The 26356-nt window shown below is 41.6% G+C and overlaps 2 protein-coding genes across 12 annotated transcripts in view; one reads left to right on the plus strand and one right to left on the minus strand.

Moving 5' to 3' along the window:
• Window positions 1-9840, minus strand: part of CEPT1 (choline/ethanolamine phosphotransferase 1) — a 28119-nt gene extending 18279 nt beyond the window's left edge. For 2 of the 8 annotated variants that reach the window (XM_081867023.1, XM_081867030.1), the window contains exons 1-3: window positions 9574-9697; window positions 7494-7903; window positions 424-571 (exon numbers count right to left, since the gene is read on the minus strand). In XM_081867023.1, coding sequence (XP_081723149.1) covers window positions 424-571; window positions 7494-7832 — 487 coding nt within the window. In that variant the 5' untranslated portion in view covers window positions 7833-7903; window positions 9574-9697. Of the gene's footprint in view, window positions 1-423; window positions 572-7493; window positions 7904-8661; window positions 8758-9093; window positions 9117-9573 lie in introns of those variants that run through there. The other 6 variants (XM_081867024.1, XM_081867026.1, XM_081867025.1 and 3 more) reach the window with 6 other exon arrangements.
• Window positions 9841-9906: 66 nt separating this feature from the next.
• On the plus strand, window positions 9907-25638 carry DRAM2 (DNA damage regulated autophagy modulator 2). 4 transcript variants are annotated; one of them, XM_081867043.1, is made up of 8 exons: window positions 9907-10038; window positions 15175-15332; window positions 17601-17668; window positions 18493-18632; window positions 19474-19651; window positions 21481-21563; window positions 23136-23228; window positions 24955-25638. In XM_081867043.1, the coding sequence occupies exons 2-8, from the start codon at window positions 15202-15204 to the stop codon at window positions 25060-25062; spliced, it is 801 nt and encodes a 266-aa protein (XP_081723169.1). In that variant the 5' UTR covers window positions 9907-10038; window positions 15175-15201; the 3' UTR covers window positions 25063-25638. The 4 variants fall into 4 exon arrangements, with proteins under 4 accessions (XP_081723169.1, XP_081723171.1, XP_081723170.1 ...); XM_081867045.1 differs by lacking the exon at window positions 9907-10038 and adding an exon at window positions 10051-10074; XM_081867044.1 differs by lacking the exon at window positions 9907-10038 and adding an exon at window positions 10146-10446.
• Window positions 25639-26356: the final 718 nt, after the last annotated feature.

Here is a 26356-nt window from a genome sequence, read left to right on the forward strand (position 1 = left end):
GCATGTGCAAGCATGCTGCACACTCACATTAAACCATCACTTCTTTTAACTATAGTTTAAGGTACTCAGCTTTACTTTTATTGCTTCTTTGTTCAAAGAATCTGGACAGGGGGTAGATTAAAAATCTAAATGCCCAATCATATTTCAAATATTTCAATATTTTAGATTTATTGTCATTTTAAAATAAGAATTTAAACTATTTACTATGAAATTAAAATTACCTAGTGAAATTTTGATTCTGTATTAAACGTACTAGCTAAACCTTGAAAGATGGCACAGGATTATACAATCAGAGTACATTATTTTTATTCTGCCAGAGCGCCAACAGTTTTTCTTTCTGTTTGCAGTTCAGTATCCCCAGTATCCTTCAAAGTATAAACCACTTAACAGACCCTTATATTTCAGTAATATATGACATAATACCTGTGGACAGTGAATCACAGCCATGGTCAAAAAGTTCTCCCAAAGGGCTACTACTATTGGTTCTTCTTGCTTGCTTCCCATCTATAGCATCCAAAGACTGGTATATGAAAAGGCCACAAGCACATGCAATATATGCCCAAGCAGGTGCCTAAGAGAGAAAGTATGTGACTGTAGTTAATGTCAATAAAAAGTTTACAGGGTCTTAAATCAGATGTAGTTCTCCCATGCTGCAAATTTATTCCCAGTTTTAACCACAGTGGTACCTCGGGTTACATACGCTTCAGGTTACAGACGCTTCAGGTTACAGACTATGCTAACCCAGAAATAGTACCTCGGGTTAAGAACTTTGCTTCAGGATGAGAACAGAAATTGTGCTCCGGCAGCGTGGCAGCAGCGGGAGGCCCCATTAGCTAAAGTGGTGCTTCAGGTTAAGAACAGTTTCAGGTTAAGAATGGACCTCCGGAACAAATTAAGTACTTAACCCGAGGTACCACTGTATCTGTAAAAGGTTATAAATATTCCCACTTTTCTGGCGTGTGGAAAAACTAGCTGTGATGACATGGTTTGCCTCAAGTACCCTTACAGTTTAATCTGACACATGAAGCTAGTCTCACTCTGCTCAATAGGTCCCACTCCCAAATACCCATGTATTGTGCAGGATACCTGAGAATAAGTCTCAAAGTCCAACAAGTCCTAATTCTGTAATGGATCTCTGGTACATTCATCCCAGAAAAGCATACCTGGCTCCAAGCATAACACAAGAACATAAGAAGCTGCCTTATGCCAAGTCAGACCATTGGTCCATCTAGCACAGCACTATCTACACTGACTGGCAGTAGGTCTGCATTATTTTTAGACAGGGGTCTCTGCCAGCCCTACCTGGCTATGCCACATATTGAGCCTGTAACTTTTTGCATGCAAAATGAAAGCTCCACCACTGAGCCACAGACTTTCCCAAAATATTTTCTGCACCAGGTTGTGACTTTGTTTTATACACCCAAACACTTGAGTGTTGACATCTGTCTCTTATTCACTCTCAGTGGGTGGTTTTTAGCTGCTTGCAGTTTTATTGTGATGGCTTGTAATAGTTTTATAGCAGGACATGTGTACTTTGGCAACTTTGTGGGAATGTTTGATCACTTGTAAGTTTTTCATATTTGTTTACTATGTAAATCACCTCAATATCTTGGAGTATAAGGTGCCACATAAATAAAATAATAACAAACTATGCACTGTTATTGTCTTAGTTTTACAGTTTATGTAACATACTGGAAAGAAACAAATTCTCTCAAAATTTACCCTTAGCACAGATTCTATGGCACAGATTTTTACCAAACATTTACAATGTCTAGGATTAGGCTACTTCCCAAATTTCTTAGATTTTTAAAATGTCAATACTATATAAAGCCCTCCGTAAATAACTTGTTCACACAATTACTTCTCCAGCTTTGAGCACTACATTAGCTTTCCTATAGGTGATTCTTACCAGGACTAGAAACACTGCATCCTACTTGCCCAGAATGTAAAAAGGCAATCTCTGGCCATGTTTAAGATACACAAAGGAATGGGGAAATTTTCAGAGCTCATTTGGGCCAAAGCCTCAAATAATCTAAATCACTATTTCAATACATTTTCAAAAATGCATAGAAATTTCAAAGGCCCCATGTCAAGTGGGAATGTTTGATTCCTGCATTTTATCATTGCATACCACCCTAGAAACAAACTGGCACCCATTCTTGAAATAGTTAACATTTAACTACCAATATGTATTTAAGAGAACTGCAGTAAAGGGGAGAAAATGTCAACAAATCTTTGCTATATAGATATGAGTGATTTGGGTTTTGGTGAATATTTTTTCTGTTTTTTGCCATTTTTTGGTTTTACACAAAGAAATAATTTCTTATAAGGTATGAAGCCTGTCTGCTTTACTGGGTGATCATAAAATATAAGTTGTATACTGCAGTAACAATATTATGCAAAAAATATGCTGATCCAGCCATCAATCCCACTCTCAAAAGGAAAACCAAAACAGTGTTCTGCAATACAGCAGTATATCATAAATGCTGATCTAGATCTTTAATGCCTTGATGAGCAACAATGCCTAAGTCTGTATCAATTAATCTCAATTTTGTAATAAATACTATTGCTAGTCATTTTATATATTTCTATGACACTTCCCCTAAAATGTCGCCTCGAACTATAATTTCTCTGCTCTATTTTTCTCCTCCCCCTCTATTTAAACATCATCAGAAGCCTAAGTAAATATTCTTTCCCTGTCTTACAGAAACAACTCTGTGCATGTCTCAGGGTGTATATACAGATACAGTGGTGCCCCGCAAGGCGAACGCCTCACAAGATGGAAAACCCGCTAGATGAAAGGGTTTTCCGTTTTGGAGGCGCTTCGCAAAACCAATTTCCCTATGGGCTTGCTTTGCAAGACGAAAATGTATTGCGAGTTCCTGCGGGGTTTTTTCCCTCCCCCCCCTTTTCCTAAGCCCTAAGCCGCTTATCAGCTGATCCGCTAAAAGCCGGTAAACCGCTAATAGTGCTAATCCACTTAGCTGTCAATGGGCTTGCTTTGCAAGACGAAAAAACCGCTATACGAAGAGCCTCACGGAACGGATTAATTTCGTCTTGCGAGGCACCACTGTAGTTACTCAAAGAGCTGAGGCAGGATTTTAACTGTAACTCAGTATATGTCAACTTGTACTTTTCAAGGATTGCTAATCAACTGGATGTTTGGAAAGTACTATCTTACATACTTGTACTACTTGAGAATAACTTAGTAGTAGTAGTAGTAGTAAAGCAGCATTCTTGCTCATTGTTTAGAAGGTGACATTGAATCACACATGTATATTTATGAAATGAGTATGAGGAAGACATATGAAATAAATAAACAAGACAGATGTAACTAAGTAACTTCAGCATATATGGGGTTTCCAAGAAGTACCTTAAATATTTAGGGAAACAAGAATAACAAGATAAAGGATGTGTCTCAAGGCCTTCCCAATTGTGTTCTGAGAGTCTGATACAAAGTACAACACTCACACTGGATTGTTGTCAGGAGGAAAATGCCTCTATTGATAGCAGAGTTTAACTGTGCTTATGAATAAAGTGGTTCTTCTAAAATGCCAGATCCATGGGATCTTTTACTTGTACAGTGCAGGTGCAGAAGTACTGATCCCCAAAATCTTATGACTATTTGCACTCCTAATTTTGCTCTTGTCTAGATGAGTAGCAACTGGAAATACTCAATAATACTAAAAGGTAGATGTAGTACTTAATGGACAGATTAAATATAAGAAAGAAGTATTACCTAAGTGGAGTTATGCAAAGGCCACAGTGCTGCTCTGTGCCCTCATTAATTATCTGGATGAAGGAGTGGACAGCAAATACACAAAAAACACAGATTAGGATGCATAACCAACACTTGTTGCAAAAAAATAAAAATTCAAAGGGAGGGAAGCTATAATAGAGAAAAGTGTGAGTTTTGAAAACAAGATCCAGACAAGCAGTAGCATTACTAAAGATTTTTTGGTAACTAACAAAAACAAAATTAGCACAAGTCAACAATCTGACCTGAAATCAAAAGAGACAATGAAATGCTTACTTTTATTATTGAAGCAATTCCTCAAAGACTATGTAAACCAAAGATGGAGAACCTTTTTTAGTCCAAAGCCTGCATTACCATGGGGGAAATATTTCGGGGGAGCACATGCCAAGTTGTACAAGGGTCCAGAAGTAAAAGTGGGCAGAGTAAAGTGACTCTTAACTTTCTTCCTTTCGACCATGCAAAGCAAGTCATCCCTTCATCCAGGCAAGCAAGAGGTGTCATCACAGTTTAAGGTCACATTTCAACCAGACAAAAACACATGAAGAAGTGTTAGGCAAAGCCTTTAAGAAGTGTGGCCTAGGAAGACTGGGTGGTCTATGGAGAGTCCCATGGGCTGCTGATAGAGGTCTGCAGAGCTATATCTATGGCTTAGTTTCACTAAATAGTCCCATAAGCAGAAGCCCCCTATCCTCCCCCCATGGCCCCACAAACAGGTGTTGGGGGAGGGTTGGAAAAAAACCCCAGAACAGCACATGTGGGACGGAGAAGACAGTTCATTCTATCAGGAAAACAGTAATGCTTGCGCTGATGGAGCAATCTGCTTAGTGTTACGCTGAATTCCTCTTTTAGACTCTGGGTCTGAGGTTCCTCACCCCTGCCATAGGCAATAATATTGTTCTGTTAAGCCTATAGGCCCTAAGCAACTTAGGACTCAAATATCTTAAAGACTGCCTCATTCTCTACAGACACCCCCTCCCCCCAAATGTGAAGATCAGCAGAAAGGACCATCTTAGTAGTTCTACCTCTCAGAAGTTCAGGGTGGTGGCGGCCTGGAAAAGAGAATTCTGTTGTGAAATTCCCTCCTCACAGAGGTGAAGCTGGCTTTTTCACTATATAGCTTCCAACAAATGCTGAAGACTCACCTCTTTACCCTGGCCTTTGATACTTGAAATGGGTGTTTTCAGGGCCCACTTTATGCCTTTGATTACAATCAATTTTAACAGTTATAACACTGAATTTTAAATTGTTGTAACCCACACTGGGACATGCTCATGAAGGGTAAGCAATACATGAAATGAACAACAACAACAATAGCAGGGGTGGGAGACTGCATCCAGATAATGGGCCAGATTCTTATCTCTTCTAACTCATGGGCCAAATTTGACACATGGGTGGGGCTGCCCACCTCTCAAGCACCTGGTGTTACAATGATGTCAAGTGATACGGGGCTTTGAAGCCCTGACAATCAGCTAATTGTTGGGACTTTAATGCACTGCACAGAGCTCTTCAAAGTGCTGATGACCAGCTGATCATTGGGATTTCCTAGCAGATCTGAGGATTGCAAAGAGGCTTGCAAAACTGCTGAGGTTGTGCTTGAAGTCCTGACAACCAACTAACAGTGGTGCTTCAAAAGCTTCCTTTGGCCCAACCCAACCACCTTTTTACCTTCCCACACCTGACACCATACAGTAATACCTCTGGTTACATACCATCCTCCTTGCGAACGCTTCAGGTAATGAGCTCCGCTAACCCGGAAATAGGTGCTCCTGGAAGCGAACTTTGCCCCAGGATGTGAGTGGAAGTCACGCACTGTAGGCGCATGAGCAGCGAGACGCCCTATTAGCGAAAGAGCGCCTCAGGTTAAGAACGGTTTCATGTTAAGAATGGACCTCTGGAACGAATTAAGTTGTAACCGGAGGTAGCATTGTATATGAAGTCAAGGCAGCTGGGCATGCCTTGGCCAAAATGGTGTGGCAGGCCAAATGGGGAGGTCTGGTGGGCCAGATTAGGCTCACAGGCTGGAGGTTTTCCACCCTGATATAAGGCCTCATTTGGAGTACCATGTGCAAAAATTGGAAAAGATCCAGTGAAGAGCTATAAAAATGATCAATTGCCAGAAGAGTAAAAAGAAGAAAGTATGGTTATCCTAGGAAAGAACCAAGATGCAGGAAGGGAAGGAAGGGGGGGGATTATTTACCTATTGATTAGAGTCAAAATACGGGAAGGTATAATTAGAATTCCCTAATATTTGGAACAGTCACTGAACTAACTACTTGAGAAGTTGGGGAATCTCCATTATGCACAGGCATCTGTCAAGAAACTTAAGGTGAACCTGCTCCTTTCTTAGAAGAAGAGAGATTAATTAGGTAATACTTGATTATGCTTTCAAACCTTAAGATTCTATTTTTAACATGCTATTTATATTTTATTTATTTAAAAATTTATACACCGTATTTTTCGCCCTATAGGACGCACTTTTTCCCCTCCAAAAATGAAGGGGAAATGTATGTGCGTCCTATGGGGCGAATGCAGGCTTTCGCTGAAGCCTGGAGAGCGAGAGGGGTCGGTGCGCACCGACCCCTCTCGCTCTGCAGGCTTCGCAGACCTCTCCGCAAGCAGCGGGAGCGCTCCCGCTGCTTGCGGAGAGTTGCCTGCATGCCGAAGCCTGCGCGCGCTGAGCTCAGCGCGTCCAGGCTTCGCGGACCTCTCCGCAAGCAGCGGGAGCCAGCGCTGGGCTCCCACGGCTTGCAGAGAGCTGCCTGTTTGGGGGCTGGGGCGGGGGAAGCTCGGGCCTCCCCCGCCCCAGCCCCGCACCTGGGTGGGGGAATAATTTTTTTCCCTTTATTTCCCCCCCCAAAAACTAGGTGCGCCTTATGGGACAGTGCGTCCTATAGGGCGAAAAATACGGTAATCTTCACTTTATCTATATGGATATACATAGGTGCCTGGCGAAGCACAATACAGATCAGTAGTAATCCCTTTCACATATAAGTTTTCAAGCAGGAATCCTGCTAAGCAGCTGCTAAACACCACATAAGTAAAGGCAGAAAAACAAGTATCTCAGCATAAGCAAGTTTCATTAGTAGGGTGCTGAGTCACTTAGAGCTTATTACATATATATTTCACAGCAGTACAGATGGAAGGAAAACTGAGATTGTGTACTACAGAAAGCTTCTTGAATTAAGGAAAAGAGATCTATTGCAATGGTGTGATGTGTGCAGAGTCCTCCAATATTTGATAGCTGAATTCCAACAATAAACAGCTCAACTTTTGCTTCCCCCCACATATATTTTAAAACATTTTAAATCTCCAGATCTCAGAGAATGACAAGAGCCTGGTAGTATCAGACCTTGGGAGAGAGGCATTTTGATATTCTTCATATTTTTCATGTTTATGTTTGATATCTCTGCCCTTGTTACAAATTTTATGAGCTCCACTGCTAAACTTTCTATCATTCTCACATTCTGTCACACATCAGTCAACATGCATTGCATAGTGCTCATGATATTATGAAAACCTTTGTGAAAATGAACAATGTATCTTTTTTTGAAATAATTAAGGATTGTGCAAAAGTATTATTGGGAATTTTAGAAACATAATTTAGATCCTTTAAGAGCAAAAATTACATACATAAAACTCTGTCTGTTAACAGAACACCAAAGTAAATATAATACTGAGCCGTTCAACAGGAGTACAATCTCTTCCTCAAAGAAACGTTAAGAGATATTTAGCTTACCTGCTCTGTAGCTGTCGGACAGTAACACACTAATATTATGGTTGTGCAGATGTTTATTATCAGTCCAACTATTGTAATCAGATTAGGGGCAATCCAAGCTGGTACTCTTCTAACTAACCATTCCCAGTAACCTTGCATTAATGGTTCAAGCAGGGACCGTCCAGCACTTTGATACTTGTGTTCTTCTAGCCGTTTTAGCTGATGTTTTGTCAAAGGTGGTGTAGGCAACTGAAGCAGTTTGCTTAATGTACATCCTGCTGAAGGAACATGACCATAGCGCACAGGGGATTCCAACTGCAATTCCCCACATCGTTTCTTCACGGATCGATTCCCACTCATGGATTTATTAGCCTTGATGTTGTATTTGACAGATTTTAACCGTTGTAAAGTATCTCAAGATCCTGGTCTATCTGGAACATAAAGTATTTAGATTAATGTAACAGGTGGAAAGCTGTCAGGAATGTCTCAAGTGTTTCATAGCAAAACATGAGATATTTGAAGGCCCAAGCCTACTCACAAACAAAACAAACAGTGCTCAGAGATTCACGTGACAGAATAAGTGCCCCCACTACAATTAGACAGGAACCATAAAATGAAGACAGCAGAAGTCATGGTTAGTTTCTTCCCAACTGGGGTGAGCAAAGCATGTGCAATCAGCTCATGCATGGTAATCCATGGCTTACAGTTTACAATGACATGTGAGCATGGCCACAGTGCCTGTCCCAGGCTATGCTGTTCTTCAAGTTGGCTCGGGATAGAGAAAACAGATCAGCCAAGACTTGTTATTAGTTTGTGGCCACCAACATGGCATTTAGCAGCCATTAGTCACAACTAAAAGCTACTTTAGGAGAATCTGGACATATACAGGGACATAGAACAAGGACTAGAACTATCTGAGAGTAAATACAAGGAACAAGTTTAATAAATGGTCTCTTTTTGATTGGGGGCATTTGGACATGCCAATTTCTCTAACTGAAACTTAAGTTTGTACTTCAAAGAACACCTTTTTATTTGTTCCTTGCTATTAATACAAGCAGAAAGCATCCATCTGCTGCAATATGAGAAGTAGTTTTGCAAAGAGTGACAAGAAGCACAGGAAAGGAGAAAACTTTTACAGGATTCAGCAAAATAAATAGAAGATAAAGAGATAAAACTGAAGAAATCTTACTCAAGTCTTACGGATGATACAAAATGAAAGCATTTTTTTTCTTGAACTCCCTCAGGTTGCCTAGAGTTCCAGAAATCATCTGTCCTTTAAAAGTACAACAGAAGCTTGCCAGACCCTTGCTAATAATTCACTTCAGTTAAATAAGCAGGTCAGAAGCACTGGGTCAATACAGTATCAACAGTCACAAACTAAAGAAAAAGCACAGTGCCAAGATCCAGTCCAAAGTCTCCTCTCTGGTCAACAAGCTACAAAAATTATTCCAAGGATGGGGGGAGGGGATGAGGAAATCCCACACCTGCCCTTAGGGAAGTGAAAGCACCGCACTTTCACTGTCAGGGCACATACTTTGCATGTAAGCCTCCTGTAAAGAGAACAGGGATGCCATAGCGGCTGAAGGGAGGCAGGCGGCGAGGCTGATTGAAAGAACTATACCTGAGACCTTGAAGGGCCGCTACCTGGGCTAACGCTCTGGACTCCAGGCAAGGCTGACCCTCCTGCGGTCTCGAGACACTAGGCGCAGCCTTGTCCTGAGCCTGCCACGCCTGTACCTGACGCAAACTGTGGCATGCCTGCGTGTGTGTTTGTAGCGCGGAGGGTGGTTGTTTTGACTTGTCCCAGCAGTGGCACCCGCTCCGATTGCACGGCTCCAAGGACTGACTGACATGACACGAACTGCGGCAGCCCACCCCCCTGTCTCTCGCTCTCTCTGGCATCGGGAGCCACGCACCTTCCCAGGCGCGGCGGCTGGGGAGAGGAGCCAACGGCAAAGGGCAGCCTCCGGGCTCCGCTTAGCGCAAGCCACCCGCCCACCATCCCCTGCGCAGATGCCCCGCAGGCTGAGGGAGCGAGAAGAGACCCCCGCGGTCCGACTCGCCGAAGGACCCCGGTGGCTGAGGTGGGGGGAGAACTCACGTTAGCCAACCCTCCGCTGGGCCCGGAGGAGACCCGGCGCCGTCGAAGGCCGAGTTCCCACCACCAACACCGCCCCCCGCCCGACGGAGACCATCGCCCTGAACCGCGCCGAAAAACACCCGGCATTTACCTCAACCAGCCTCTTCGCCCAGGCGGCGCTTTTACGTCCCTTTTGCGGCTGCCGTAAACAAGGCCGGGTTGGTGGTTGCTTAGGACGGGCGCGCGAGCGGGCAGAGGCTCCTAACGGGGAGCCGGCGGGAGCGTGCGCGGGCCGGCGGCAGGCTGCTTGGCTGGCTCCAGGGACGCGCCTGGAAGGGAAGGCGGGGGTTGGCTGAGGGAGGAGGGAGCGTCGCGCGCGCGCGCCCGCCCGTGACCCGTTTCCTCCTCTCGCCTCCGCCCTTTCGCTGCTCCCCCCCCTCAGAGAGGAGGCGGCTGGAGCAGCGAGATGAGGGAGAGAGCGAGACGGTAAATTAACACCTCCCTGGAGGGTCGGATATCAAAGTGTGTACTTTGGCGTGAGGGGGACAGGGTCACCTCAGGTGCCGCGGGCGGGGAAAGGGAGCGCGCCTGCCTCCCGCCTTCCTCCTCCTCCTCAGGAGGGTCGCATGAAAACGACTCTTCCGTGCCAAGGGCATCTTCTCCCCGCCCCGAGAGAGAGAGGGGGAGGGAAGGACTGTGGCTTTAGCAGCCGTATGACAGGCAGACGTTCAACGGATTTAGTTTCCCCATTAAACACAGCCCCATACGCAGAATACCGCCCCCCCCCCCGGTTGAACTTCTGGTAGCTGTTAAAGGCACACGAGTCGGGAAAGTGGAGGGAGAGGTAGCAACTGCTGTTGTCCCCTTTCTCAGCCTAAAGAGAGCTGGTGGCTGGTAAGAGTGTTTATTTTTCAGGGGTTTTTTTCTTTTGCCCGAGAATGGTAACTTTCTGGTAGCTTTTTTTGATGGAAACGTTAAGACGTTCTCATTTGAGGTATGACTTCCTGCATATGAGAAGACGAAATTATCATTATGACTATGCCTTTGTTTGTCCCAATGAAGGCTTTTTTTGTCTCTCCTAAATTAGTTGGGCTCTGCTTTGTAATCGAATGACTGTGCTGGGAAGAATCCTTCTTTGCACTCTTCGAGGGTAGGGCATTAGCTCTGTGCTATGTTCTGCAGTCGTGTCCAGCTTGAAGCTGTCTTTATTGACTAGAAAGCCACAAATCTTTTTTTTTTCTTGTAGCATTTTTTCTTGTTTTGAACCAATGAAATAGCTGAGGAGGAAGAGTAAAATAGTAGCAACATCAGTTTAAATTAAAATCTGGGAGCCATGGAACTTTCAGAAACCGAATTTCCTACTATAGATCTACAGCTTAAATACTGCAGCTTTTAATGTTGAAAAGGAGTTTAATTTTTATCCATTGTAACTTAAAGATGCAGGTGAGATCCCATAGTCTGAAATACTCAAAGAGATGAGAGTCAAAAATGGATGGATGTTTCTTAAAAGTGAAATATTGAAGGTGCAAATGCAGACAATTCACAGAAAGAAAAATGGGAGGTAACTAAAGAAACTTTCTCTCACGGTGGCCAACCATATGCCTGTGGGAAACTCAAAAGCAAGACCTGAACATAAGAGCACTCTGCCCTCCTGTAGTTTGCAGCAACTGGTAATAGGCATTGTGGTTGGTAGCCATTGATAGCTTTATTCCCCATTAATTTGTCCAATCCTTTTTTAAAAGCCATCCAAGTTGTCGGCCATCACAGCCTCTTGTGGGAGTGAGTTCCATAGTTTAATTATGTACCACATGAATAAGTACAGTACTTCTTTTCTTTTGCCCTGAATCTTCCAACTTTCAGCTTCACTGGATGTCCACAAATTCCAGTGTTATGAGGAAGTAAACTTTTCTCTCTCCACCATGCCACCTCTTACTTGCCTTTCTCTAAAAGAAAATGTCCCAAATGTTGCAACCCTTTCTCATGAATAGCATGTGACCTACTGCCAGAGTTCATCAGTACAGTATTTTTTATCTGCAACTAGTTTCAGAAACACCTAATTTTCCTTTTTCATAGAGTCGGACACATCCACATTCATCAGAATGTATCTCCCATATCTTGAAATCTGCATTAACACCTGCAGCTCCACTCTATGTTGTGTGTGTCATACTTATTTCAGGGAAAATAAAATATTTATTTTATCAAATTTATGTGGAGCCCCAGAAGCTTTACAATATAGAAACTTTATAAACAGTTTAAAATGATAAAATCCTGTCGCTATTCCCAATAATTAAACTTTCCTATACCCTAAACTTTCCTTTACCCAACAGAATTGGGAGTTTTATCATAGACACTGAGAATCTGATCCTGGTTGGCGCTCTGTGCATACCATAGTTGATTTAAGCTACATCCTACACACAACTGTTTTCCTTATGAGTTGTATTGCTAAGCTGTGGGGTGCCTGGGGAAGTAGTTTAGTAGTACCCACTACAGCCAAAGAATTGTGCTATGGTCCCTGATTACTTTCTAGTTAGACTTTGTGAGCTAAAAACAGCATGCACAGTACTCCTGTGGCTTCAGCATATCGAGTGTAATGATCAAGTACTCCAGCTAGAATAAACCTTTCACCACACAATGGTAGAAATTGTAGTTGCATTTGACAGTTCCAGCTGATGATAAGTGTTTTTGGTAGGTGGTACGACCAGTATTTTTGTGAATGGACATCCTGCTCTTCATAGAATTAATAGGCTCTTGAGTCCAAGTGTTGGCAGCAGAAAGGGGCGAGAGCTTATTTGCCAAACTAGAATGCCATACCTAAGGATATGTGAGGATTTTCCATTGTGGGAAAGTGAGGATTTGTGTTCTGTTCCCAATAGATCCAATTGTCAGTGAGCTCTCAGGATTCCTAGTATTTTCAAAATACAAAATATCCAAAGCTATGTGGTTGGAGTTCACAGGATGGTTAAAAGAGAAACTGCCATATTTAGGACCTGGCTACATTTTGCATGCAAGCGTATGGAAACCTGGGGGAAGGAAATGTGGCTTTGAATGAAGGGTGATTGGTGTGGAGTGAGTAGGTAGAGAGAGGTTTTAACAGCCCCTTTCCCCTTACCTCACAATTTCTCTGCTTCAAATCTTTCTCCTGCATCTAGGTTTTTCCCTTTGGAAAGCAGTTCTCAAGTTTTGCTATGGATATTATGTGTTTGCAACATATATTCCCGCCCTTAGATAGGTGCATCAGATCAAAGTCAAAGAGCAGGTTTCACCATTGTAACCTGAGGTCAGTGGCCCTGACAAAGTAGAGTCCTGATATGAAAAGCAAATAGGGGGATAGGATAAGACCTAAGCCAAGTTCTAATTGTTTCCGTTACTACTTTATAATTTATATAACTTCTAACACTTTAAAGTGATGCACATATACTAAAAAACTGCCCAAATGTTTACAGTAGACATGATAGTAAAGGAAAAGGAGTGGAAAGGGAAGGGGAAAACAAATTAAAGTACTAATTTTTAAAAGTTATATAACTGGTGACCTGCTGGAATAGCCGCTGAGAAGATTTCCATGTTCACTATTAGAGTAATTCTGTGGCTGTGTTAAACTCTTTAATTCTTTAATCTATATAATTTATTCAGATTAGAATGTAGTCCGCTTCGACCTCTTATGGAGAAGTGTAAAGATGCATGCAAGGCATTAAAACTCTGCCCCCCCTCCCCGGAAATACTCCTTCACCCACCTGAGACTCATCATGTATTGCTCACATACTTTGTGTCCTATTTTTACAACCACAAGGGAAGGAAACACTTTTTAAAATGAAAGGTGAGGCTCTCAGCAAACTGAATTCTGCCCACAATGCCATGTACCACATTTTCATGTACTTGTATGAATTTGGAAATTGAACACATCTACCTACAATCTATGGTTTGAAATCCAGGAAAGCACAACCATGTTACAGGTCTTCTGAATGTTCTCTGTCTCTGGTGCTGAATGTGTTAACTCTTCTTCTGTGGGACACCTGCTGCTGCGGGATATGAGGAATCCAATAATATATGCTTTCCTCATCTAAAAGAATTACTTAGCCTTTGTGCAGAAGTATCAGTATCTGAGAATAGTCAGAGGCCCATATAGAGGCCCCCCCACTGTTAATGCTTAAGAAATGTTAAATAGTCCCATTTGTTAAATAGTCCCTACCATCAATTAGCAGTGTCTAGTGCTATTCAACCATCGTTTACTCTAAAAAATACATAGCAGTGGAAAGGCTTCAAAAAGGAATGAATTGGATTCCCTGTTTAAATTCTTATCTTAGATAAATAAAAACAGCATGCTGGTAATATTAAAATTAATATTCTTACAAAAAAATTTAGAGCAGGGGTAGGCAACCTAAGGTCCGTGGGCCAGATGTGGCCCAATCGCCTTCTCAACCTGGCCTGTGGATGGCCTGTGAATCAGTGTGCTTTTACATGAGTAGAATGTGTCCTTTTATTTAAAATGCACCTCTGGATTATTTGTGGGGCCTGCCTGGTGTTTTTACATGAGTAGAATGTGTGCTTTTATTTAAAATGCATCTATGGGTTATTTGTGGGGCATAGGAATTTGTTCATTATTTTTTTCAAAATATAGTCCGGCCCACCACATGGTCTGAGGGATGGTGGACCAGCCCACAGCTGAAAAAGGTTGCTGACCCCTGTTTCAGAGCTTGGAACAGATTCAGAAGAATATTAAGCGTAAAGCTAGATGCTTCCAGCACATTACCAAATAATGGAGTGTAGAAAGGAAGAGCTGCATTCTTTTCAAGCCCAATGATGCTCCCCTACACTGTGTTGTCCATTTTTAAGCAGAAATCTGAGCAGCATTAGCTGGATAAACCAATATCTAAGGCTGGGATTGCTGTTGTTACTGTGTAAACATGAAGTTATGCTCACAGTTAGATAAAAAACTTTTACAATGCCCATATTTTTTCTCCAACTTTAGGTGGAGATTGACCCAGGTTATTCCAAGTAGTATCAGCCTGCTCCTCTCTTGGAAACAATAATTGCTCTTTTCTAATGTGTTTATTTCCAGTCTTTAGTCATGGTACTTGATTTTTTTTAATCCTCTTAACAGTTATGCAGGTTTTCATATGTTCCCATTGTTTATTAGAAGATTATTTTTCACTGTATGTGGAATTTGTTGTCATGCCATCCATCTCTTTTATGCTTTTACGATATTGCACATAATTGGTAAAACAGTGATCATTTTTATATCTCTGCCAAGAGATGAAACAGCCAAGAAAACTAGGAAGATTTGACACTGTTTATTAGATTCTTTCTTTCCCATGCCCCCATCTCCTTTTTCTAAAAAAAAAAAAATAGTCTTGCACATATTCAAAATACATTTCTGCTTTCTAGTTTCCATTCAGCTTCTGTATTGCAATAACTTTCTGTTTCCTGGTTTGTGTTGGTATTGCAGTGCAGGCACAGAAAGTGAAACAAGCTAATCTCTCAGGACAAAAGTCTTGAGTCAGTAAAATTGTTTGCCTGGGTGTGTTTCTAAACACAAAGAAGACTGCATACGAAAAGAATTGTTTGCTTTCAATGGCAAGGAAGGGGAAGAGAAAACATAGTTAATGGTATCTCTTCATTCTTCAGTGTTTGGACTTGGAAGATGATTTTGAGATGTGGTGGTTTCAGCAAGGTCTGAGCATCTTGCCTTCTGCCCTCGTTATTTGGACATCTGCTTCCTTTGTGTTCTCATACATTACTGCAGTCGTCTTACATCATGTTGACCCTTTGGTGCCCTACATCAGGTCAGTAAGACTTTTACTATTGCATTGTTATATACAGCGGTACCTCTGGTTATGGACGCTTCTGCTTACAAACACTTCAGGTTACAAGCTCCGCTAACCTGGAAGTAGCTGCTCCTGGTTGTGAACTTTGCCCCAGGATGTGAACAGAAATCGCGCACCAGAAGCATGCGCACGGCAGGAGGCCCCATTAGCGAAAGCGCCCTTCAGAAGAACGGTTTCAGCTTAAGAACGGACCTCCAGAATGAATTAAGTTTGTAATCAGAGGTACCACTGCATAACAAAAGATCACTGCATAGGAAAGCACTCCCCCTTTGGGGGGGTGGAACTCCTAATTTTTTAAAAGTCATATGCATACCAATTTAAAGTTATTTCATTTCTATCTAACAATGCTGAAAAACTTGTTCCTCTCCCCTCGGCTTTGCTGGACGGTGAAGTTTGTATACTTCCCAATTCCTTACAGAGGAGTATGGCAAAATCAATAAATGGTTATAGGTTATAACTTGCCTGCAGCCATCTTTTAACTATAGGAGACTGCAAGAATCTGCAGCTGTAATAAACCGCATACACATTTTGACTAAGATACAGATTCCTATTTGGCTATTCCCAGGCAATGTGGGTGTAGCTGCTGTGATCACTGGAAACCAAGAGGCAGGGAGAAACCTGCATCCGAGTTATCCATTTTCTCCATTAACATGCCAGCTACAGGTCCTAGAGCAGGTCAGTTAGATCTCTTTCCTATGATGCATATATTGCTTGTAACCAAACATCCATAAGAGCTTCTTACTTATAGTTTTAAATGCCATTGGATGATTACACATTTTTACAAGAAAACTGTTGTGGGGTGGTGGTGGTGGGGGGAAGTGTTGCAGAGTCACTGCCTCTCAACCTACGCTACCTCACAGTGTGGTTGTGAGGATAAAATGAGGAAGTGGGATCACCATGCACTCACCATGAGCTCTATGGAGGAAATGTGGCATATAAATATAAAAATGAATAAATAATATAAATAAATAATATTAGTACTAGAGAAAAAGGTAATCTAATGTGTTCAGATGAAGAAAAATAATATCGCTGATATGAACACTCTCCCCTTTCATATATTTTCAGGGTCCTTGCTTCATTATTCGTAATGCCTTATGTCTGGGGTGGCAGATAAACCTTAGAATCATAGAATTGCAGAGTTGAATGGGATCCAGAGGATCATTTAGTCCAACCTCCTGCAATGCAGGAATATGCAGCTGTCCCATACAGGAATCGAACCTGCAACCTTGGTGTTATCAACACCATGCTCTCACCAACTGAGCTATCCATTTCTAGGCCTTGTCATGCCTGATGTCAGGGAACCTTTTTTCAGTTCTGGGGCTGCATCCCCTTTTGGGCAACCTTTCAAGGACCACATGCTAGTGTTAGGGAGAACTAGAGGCTGAGCAATGAAAGGCTAGTTTCTGCACATACTCACACACCCCTCTGTATCTCCATGCAGAAAAGCAAGAGGCGTTATCAGAATACATGGCCACATCCTAGCCTGGCAAAAATTGTTGGGGTGTGAAGCAAGGCCGGTGAGGTGTTGTGGCCTAGGGAGAGCTCCAAGGGCCATATTTGGCCTGCCAGCCTGAGGTTCCCTGCTCCTGCATTATGTAATTCACTGGGCAGTGTTTAAAATCAGAGATCCAGCATGCTGTGAGCAAGAGAAATGATTACTAGCAAATATTTTCAGCAGATAATTTGCAAGTGGGTGGGGGTGAAGGTCTACGTTTCTGGATGAATACATAGAGATAGCATATAGGCAGCCTGATAAGACTGCACTTTGCTTTTTAGAACTTTGCCATTATTCATGTATTGAAATTCTTAAATGACTTGGAGTCAGAAAATTTGTCAGACATTGGTAAACTTTAGCCATGCATAGCTGGCTATATTAAATAAATAAATAAATAAATAAATAGGCTCTATATTTGACAAACAACTTTTTATAAGTCTTTTAAAAACTTGTTCCTTTAATAAATATAATTGTGCTAGATTTTCCAGCATTAAAAACTTACTCTATGCATTTTGAAATAATACAAAAACCAAATGAATTGTGCCTCAAGTACTGCATGGGCATGGATTTGTTTTTGGTTGCTTCCCTTTTGATAGTTGTATTTTTTCCCCATCTACTGCTTATTCTTGATTCTTACAAATTGGTATTTAAAAATTTAAATGTCTCCCATTTTTTAGTTGTGCATTTGGTTAGTTTTAGAGTCACTGTATCTTACATTGCTTTTCTTTCAGTGACACAGGAACAACACCCCCTGAAAGATGTTTGTTTGGGATAATGTTAAACATTGCCTCTCTTTTGGGTAAGTACAGGGGGAAAAGAATCCTAGGCTTCTGAAAGATGCTTAGACATAGGCTTTGTGAGACTCCAAAGGGAAGGAATTCTGTATCTGTAGCATAGCTATTGAGATGCCCTTGCCATGTGGAAAAGGTGCACTGATGGAAGTGAGACAAGGACACCACAACAACTGTTCTTAAAGATTGCCATGGCAAATACAGGTGGCAATATGATTATTGACTATTCATTATTCCATAAATAATCCTGCTAAATCTGCCTGTCTCATAGTAGACAAGTAATTGTATATGACACAGAATCTTGTGACAGCTTAAAAACTTACAAATGCATTAAAGTGTAAGACAAAGGGTTTTGAGATACTACATAGTTAATAGCCATACCAATGCCAGGATGTTTGTTATAAACAACTGTTTGTGAATTCTCTCTCTTAATATATGATTATCACTGTTTTGTGCTTCCTGCATTGCATTTCCTTCTGTCCATACTGTTTACAATTTTGCTCCTGCAAAACCATGTGAATATATCCCTATAGCTCAGGAGAATACTTCATGCATCTAACAAAGTGAACAGGTCCACGAAAGCTTCTACCTTAATTAATTTGTTAAGTCTTTTAAAGATGCCATTTTCTTTTTGCTGCAACATACTAACATGGCTACGTCATATAAGTAAAATTCATCTGCCCTCAGGGCTGCATTCGCAGACTTTCTTCCCTCCTATTGTATTTGAGTACCTGACAGCTAGTTTTAGGTGGCCACCAATTATACTTGGCTTCTTCCAAGGGCAGTCTTTTATACCATAGTCTTACTGTGCTGTATTTGGATTATTTCACAGGCATGGCAACCATGTATGTCCGATACAAACAAGTTGATGCTTTGAATCCTGACAACCCCAAGATCTTCAGGTTAAATAAAGCTGGCTTTGTGTTAGGAACAGTTAGTTGCTTTGGGCTTTGCGTCATTGCAAACTTCCAGGTTTGTACTTCATCTTTAATTGTTTTGGAATATAGGATATGATAGGCTTTTTTTTTCTCTCCAGAGAAGTTGCCTACTGATTGCTTTCCAGCATAAATTAGGGCAGTGAATGCACATGAAACACAATTTTTCATCTCATAATAGGTTTGTATTTACAATTGGGCTTTGGTTGTCAGGCCACAATTGTATGATTACCATGACCTTGCTGTACATTTACTTGGTAGCAATTAGTGCTGTTTTGTTTTATTGGTGTGAATTTCAATATTTACACATGATTTGTTAAGCAAAACTTACCTTTTTTGCTGTAAGCCGCTTGGAGATATTCAGGTGACAAGTGACTAATAAGTCTTAAGAAATGAAATGAAATGAAATGCTCAGGCACAAAGCTTATTGGATGGCCTTGGGCTGGTTGCAGTCTCTCAGCCTAACCTTCTAAGAGTTGTTGAGGTTAAAGTGCTATCAGAGTTCTAGACACACATAACCCAGCAACCTTCAAGCTAGACATATCTGAGTCTGGTCAGTAGTTGGGTGAGAGACTATCTGGGAACCACATGTGTGCTACTTTGAGCTTCCTGGAGAAAAACTAGCATGTAAACTATTCTTTTCCACTAAAGAGTAGGGTAAAAATGTTGTAAGTGTAAAAAATACAAAACATGAATTAAGTTTGGGAGACAGATGTAAGAAATAGGTATATGATTTTGCTATCAAACCACATTTTTTTGAAAACGTGAACTCTCCTTGGGAGCCACCCCTCTAAAGTCTCAGTTTATTGACTGAATTGTTCAGCTTTCAAATATTACTTGGTCAAACCAGCTTTGAAACCTGTGTTCTTTTCCTCCAGAAAAGCACTTTATTTTCTATGCATGTAACCGGAGCCTGTCTCACGTTTGGAATAGGAGCCATTTACATTCTGGTTCAAACAGTTCTTTCTTACAAGATGCAACCAGGGATTCATGGAAAGGGCATTTTTTGGATCAGACTGACAGTTCTGCTGTGGTGTACATCGAGCATAGTGAGTAGTATCCTTTGTGGTGAAATGTCATTAAAACAGTGAACATGTATAATTTATATTCAAATAGTAGAATGTGAACATAAGACTGCAGTTCAACTCATCCATGTTCTATTTGGAAGTCTCTGTGACTTCAGTGGGTGTTAGTATAAGAACATAAGAAGAGCCCTATTTGATCAGACCAAATGTATATCTAGTCCAGTTTTTTACTTCCGGCTGACTTTTTTCCTAACCCAAAGGTTTTAAATGTTCTATGGAAGGTTCTCAAGCCCTCAGATAGTTTTTGTTCTTTTTATGCATCTTTCCCAGTTCTGTGATGCTTATTTAAGTATACGTAGGATTCGAAATGCAGCTGCATCATATATTTGTATAACAACATTACGTTGATGCCACTGGTGCCAATTACAGCCTCCCTCCCAGGAAAAATAAAGCATAGGGATTTTCATAGGGATTGCAGCACAGAAAGAAATGGTTAGCCTCCCTTCCTGCACATCACAATCTGCAGCTGCTATTCAAAAACATGCTGAATGTATTCATACTTCTGTGCATAGGGACTAGGCTGCAAATCTATTTCGTAAATAAATGACTAAGATAAAGTTGAATGGTTTCTCAAATGCTGAAAGTGTAAAGCAGATGTTAGGGGTATTTGAAAGGAAATCCATTTGTGAGTCTCTAAATTTCAACTATATTGGTATACATTTCACAAGAGGTAAGAAAAATATTCTGTTTGGCATTGATGGGGAGAGCAATCAAACCTGTCGGAAGCCAGTGTTAATTGCACTGGGGTAAATTATGCTGCTGTTAATTCACTCCTATTCCAAACTCCATTCAGGAGTAGGACTGAGTGAGCCTGTGATGGTTCTAGGGGTTGCTCGTGCGTAAACCGGCGCCACACCTGGCTGGGTTGCCTGAGTGAACCTTTTCTGTCCGGACAGCCACTCGCCCGTGGCTGTCTCAATCGCTGGCAGAATCCGTCAGTGGGTGTTTCTTGAACTTCTTCCAGCAAAGAAGCTCTTTGACGCCTAGTCTCCGCCTACTCTCCCTGCGCGGAAGCTTTCTGCGCAAGGAGGGTGTGGGCAGCAGAGGACCCGTGCTCTCCCCGCTGGTCCCCGGCGAGGAGTCATGGGACCGCCTTGCCAATTCCCCCATCTGCCCCCCTTCTCCACTGGTGCTGCGCTGATTTCCTTCCCCAGAAGATGGGCTGCTTCTCCCCATCCCTGGACGCTCTCCGGAATCCCTCTGGAGCTCCCTCTCTCCCTCTGGCCCCGATGGCAGTTCCCTGACAGAGCCCAAGCCTGAAGAGGGAAAACAAGTCTTTAAATAGAGTTTGTCTTCCACCACCCTTTTTGCAAGTAAGATTACCATTGAGCAGTTAAATCATGTGACTGAGCTGAATTTGGAAAAGAGGCAAGTCTTCTGCCCCTCCACAGAACACAACTTTTCAGGACTCATTTCAGTGCTGGCTGGAAGAGTATTCTCCAGTTGAGCCAAGCTGAGGGTCTTCAGCCGGCTGAGTTTAGGCTTAGCCCAGAGATACACCTGTTCCAAACTCCACTCATCCTGGCAGATCTTGGATTTGGACTGCTCCCTAAATCTCAGCTGAGGCATTTGGTCAGTTTATGGTTATCACATTTTTAAAGCACATGGACAAACTGAAGAGACCAGCAAAACTGAAGATCCATACCAGGAAAAATAATATCTCTTCTATTTCTTGATATGAGTCAGCCAATAAACCGGAGAGCTCCTAGATCAGAGAAAAAGCAAATAAAGGCAAGCAAGAATGAATGTAAAGTGAGGGTGCTCCGTATGCCTCATGGGTGTTCCTTAACCTGCTAAAAGTGTTTATTTCTTCAGTCATTTTGTACAGTGGCCTGTGTGGAACAGGTTTAGTACAGAAGCTGCATTGGGACCCCCAGGAGACCGTAAGTTTCATATTCTTATGTATAAAATTGAATACATAATGGAAATTGGTCCTCTGCATTGTAGCATATATATAGGGGGGGGGAGGGAGAGCTATGCACATGCACACACACACACACACACACCCTAAAAAACAAACAGCTAAGTAGTCACAGTAAAAAATTACCAGGGCATACAAAAGTAAGGCAGTGGTGATGTAGGGAGCTCAAAACCCACTGTTGGCTTGACTATTTGAACCAGAAGGTACCTGGAAAGTTAAAAACCAGACTGCATGACAGTTGCCCTGCCTGAGCTTCTGCTAATTTGCTAGCTTCTTTGAATAGTCCCCCCCCCCCCGATAAAGTAGCACATAAATTAACAAACATAACCCTAAAAATAGTATGAGACAAGTGTTTCTCACATTTTCTATAAATATTGCGGCCCATTTCATGCCAGTCCAGTCTAGAGAAATGTGTAAGAAGTTGGGTCGGCCAGATGTCTGTGGGATGCCCACAAGCAGGATATAAAGGTAATAGCCCCCAGTTACTCTTCAGCAAATGGCATTGACCATCTTCAGTTATAGTGCTAAACCATGGTTTAAGCGCAGGGATGGAGATTCTCCAGCTCACGAGCCAGACTTTACCCACCAGGGGGGGTCAAAGTTGGCCTTGTTAAAACAGGGTTTCCTCCCATTATGCTACACGAATAAGTGTAGCCTCCTCCTAGGCTTGCATGTTTCCCTTCCTTTCTTTCACATGGAAGTGAGGCTTTTGCTTTCCTTAACTCTGGCCTGGTTTTGTCTGAACTGTGAATTGTGGTTCAATACATTATGGTTAGCCTTAACACGATATATCTTTATTTGAAGGAGGCTTATTTTGAAATTAACTGTAATTAGTATTAACAAACCTTACTTAGCTTTTTGGATGAAATGACAAGGGAAAGAAAAAGCTAGTGTCTAGTGCTATATGAATGAGGAACCTAGGCTCATTCACATAGCACTAGATGACTGTGTAGCATTCCTCCTTAACATGGTTATTCACTGGCCTATTGCCTCTGAACCTTGAAATAACCAAACAAAAATATATGGAGCGCAAATCAGAACTCATTCACTGCCATTCTGTATACTGTCCAAATAGGTGGCTGTGGGAAAATCAGCCCTCAACACACTTTCCATACACTTATTATCTATGAGACTATTTTAGAAGGAACAAGAGAAACCTGCAACAAAATGCTGCAGTGCATCCCCGGTTGTAAAAGGGTGGTTTGCATTCAGGGTTTCATCCCCCCATCCTAATTTCCTCTAAATACAGTATTCAACTCATCCCCATTTGTTCCATTTTTCTTTTCCAACTATTACAGTACTTAAAGGCTATGCCTACTGAGCATGCTTAGTCATCCATGAGCTGATTTTATAGGGTTTGCCCCCTTAATCTTTTCAAAAACAATTCATACCTTTATGCAATCTGTAGGGTTCCCCTGGGCATGCTGAAACTTCCCTCTTGTTTTGACTGCTTGTTGACAGTCACTTAATTGCTATTAGTGATCTTTCACCACTAAGATGTATTCTCATAGAAATCTGTTTTTGTCTTCTACAGGGTTACACTTTTCACATCATGAGCACAGTCTCTGAGTGGTCTTTGGCTTTCTCTTTCCTCAGCTTTTTCCTTACTTACATTCGTGACTTCCAGGTAAACCAATGCGAGTTTTTAGTTGAATAGCTTCTAAGCGATAATAGATATCCTTAACCATCCTGAAGTTTTGGGGGTGGCTTAACACAACATGGAAGGCACTTCATGGGATAATTTGAAATGTGAATTTCCATGGCAAATCGTGTAAGGTAAATATCACCCCATGCTAAAAGCTTGTGGCTTTTGATCTGTAAACTTCCTTTTTGACGTCGATGACTGGCCACTGTTAAAGACAGTATGCACACTAGATAGCCACTATTAAGACAGTATGTGCACTAGATGGAGCACAGAAATTAAAATGGCTGTTTTTCTGAGCTACAAGAGAAAAAATAACACTTCATACAAGCATAGTTTACTTTCAGAGGCTGGCCTTGCAATATTACCTTTTTCAGAAATCTGTTTTTAAGCATGAAGAACAACATTTTGTCTGCGTTGTCTTCCTTGCTTATGAAAACAAACCCAACTCTGTATACAATGAAAGTATAATATGCACTGAAAGTCCCAGGGCAATTGGTAGTATGACTCAAAATAAAATCCACACAAGGCATGTATGTAGTCACAAAGAACTTGACAAGAATATATGTAGTCTTGCAATTTGCCATTCAATATAACCAAGAGTTCAGCTAGGTAGTAAATCTTTTAGATAAGATTTACATGAAGGACTCTGGCAACAAGGCTCCTATGTATGGTCTTCGTTTTGTTATGTCTTATTCAGGTTGGTTCAGATACACTGATAAATGTCAAGTTTATGCTCATAATGAGGCCAGCTCCTGACTTGCATGGGCACTTAGCTCCTAGTAAAATCCTTGCTTATGAGCCAATACCAAATTACAAAGCAATGCATGAAACCTTTCTTTACAAGTGTCTCATGGATCACTGGATTTAGTGATGGAAAACCATTAAAAAATTCATTTCTGCTACGCACTGCAGAATGTTATTCTATTTGATGAATTTATACCCTACCTTCCCCCTTAAAGGGTGATTCCCCACCACGAGCCTTTTTTTTGAGAATTAGGACACCTTTAGTGCCTTGCCATATCTGTTCATGTCTATTTAAGCCAGGTAGGAAGTCCAGATGACATTGGACTCCCCACTTCCATCCTCCCCAGCAAACATGGCCACAGGTCAGATATTACGGGAGTTCAGCAACATCTGGAGGACCACGGGTATCCCACCCCTGGTTTAAGTGTTCCAACAAAATCCCTCCAGGTACATCTGTAGCATAGCTGGGGAACCTCAGTCCTGAGGGTTAGATACAGCTCTCAAGGCTTCTCTATCCAGTCCTTGTCACAGCCCTACTCAATACCCCCCTTGAGTTCTTTTGCCTTGCTAGAATGTGTCCTTAAACTGTGATAATTCCTCTGATTTATGTGGATTGAGAGATGTGGGACTTGTATAGCTGGTATGTAGCCTACTGTAAATAGGTAAGAGTTGTATCCATTATTTCACCCGCTTTTACCTCTGGCCCACCTATTACTGGCATGCAGCTGCTGGAATGTTCCCCATGAGGAAATGCAGCCATTGAGCTGAAAAAAATCCCACCACACATCTCTGGAATTAAAAAAAACACAGCCAATAGTAATCCAAACCAGTGAGACCCATCAATTCCACCATCACCACCCAGTGAAGGAAGATCTAGTGGAGGACTGTTTGATGTTGCAGTTGTTGCTCTGCGAAAATGGATTGACAGACTTTATTCATTCTTTTCCACCATTGTTCCCTTCAGAAAATCTCCTTGCGTACAGAAGCACTGCTGCATGGGCACAATCTTTATTATACACATCAGCAGCTACTAGCAGATGACCAAGGAATGCCAACCACAGGGAATATATGAGAAGATAACAATGGAGAATGAGTATGAATTGGATCTAAAGGTGGAATCCGTCCATCAGAGAATGGCTTTTTCTGTCAGAAGGGAAACTTTGGATCAAACACTAGCTTTTAATATCTGATGAACCTATGTTGGTTTTGTGTCTAAAAATCCAATGTTGCCTGAGTGCACTTCTGCTCACACAATGGGACTTCCCTATCCTCTCCCCAAATCTGTCCTGGAGGGTCACCTAAGTGAAGTGCCATTGCTCTTGAGCACAGACACCATTGGATTTCACTCAGTTATCACTCTTAATATGCAACTAACAAGATAGATGCCTACTTGTCTCGTCATCAACCACATCTACAACTCTATAAATGTGTTTTAAGATTTAGCACATTCTGTGCAAGCAGTAAAAATGTGTCATTTTATATGCAAATATTGATGAAGGATTGTTAATGAAATCTGTCACTTATGTGAAAATATTTTTAATTAACCCATAAAGCAATGCAATTCCGAATATGAAGTAATACTGCCAGTAGCAGCCTACATTTCTTCCATATTTTTATAAAATGAATAATAAAATACAGATTAAAGTTTGCTGACTGAAGTCCATGATTCTGCATACTCACAAAAGGAGATGGGATTGAAAGATTTCCATGTATAGGTTAAATTAGGGGTCAACCACGTTTCTGGGCCAGTGGGCACACCTGGAATTTTGAGAGTTCTGTGGGTGCCAGCCACAACATAGTTGCCATGTTAGGGGGGAGACACAGAAAGGTACAGTCATTGCACAGCTCCTTCCATAATTGTATTTGCATACTACACCTTGTAGAATTTCTGAATCAAACAGCAACCTTCTCTTTGCTAAGCAACATGTGGAAATTTCCTTCCAAAACTGATGGTATCACTTCCCCTGCAGCTTAACAAAATTCAGATAGTGTTTAGAAACTATGTAAGATAGCCAGCTTGCTTTTTCCTGCTCCAGAACATGAACCAATGGATTCAAGTTACAAGAAAGAAGAGACCAACATCAGGAAGAACTTTCTCACAGTGGAACAGATTCCCTTGGAAGGTGGTAGATTCTTTCTCCTTGGAGGTTTTTAAGCAGAGGTTGGATGGCCATCTGTCACGGATGCTTTAGTTAAGATTCCTGCATTGTAGGGGTTTAGACTAGATGACCCTTCCAATTCTACAATTCTATGAGAGAAGGACAAGTTGGGATATGCCTGTTCTAAACTTGAGTGGATTTTAAAAATCAGAACCCTTTGTCTTTTCGAAGAACAAACATTTTCTTTATCCCACACATATTCTGAGA

This window comes from Podarcis erhardii, assembly GCF_964252035.2.
Source record: "Podarcis erhardii genome assembly, chromosome: 6".
In the NCBI taxonomy this organism is placed as follows: Eukaryota; Metazoa; Chordata; class Lepidosauria; order Squamata; family Lacertidae; genus Podarcis; species Podarcis erhardii.

Excerpts from the sequence above, each read along its gene's own strand:
- DRAM2 (XM_081867043.1), top strand. The coding sequence starts at position 15,202 with ATGTGGTGGTTTCAGCAAGGTCTGAGCATCTTGCCTTCTGCCCTCGTT. Across the intron at positions 15,333-17,600 it reads CCTTTGGTGCCCTACATCAG|TGACACAGGAACAACACCCC; the intron begins GTCAGTAAGACT and ends CTTTTCTTTCAG. Across the intron at positions 17,669-18,492 it reads AAACATTGCCTCTCTTTTGG|GCATGGCAACCATGTATGTC; the intron begins GTAAGTACAGGG and ends ATTATTTCACAG.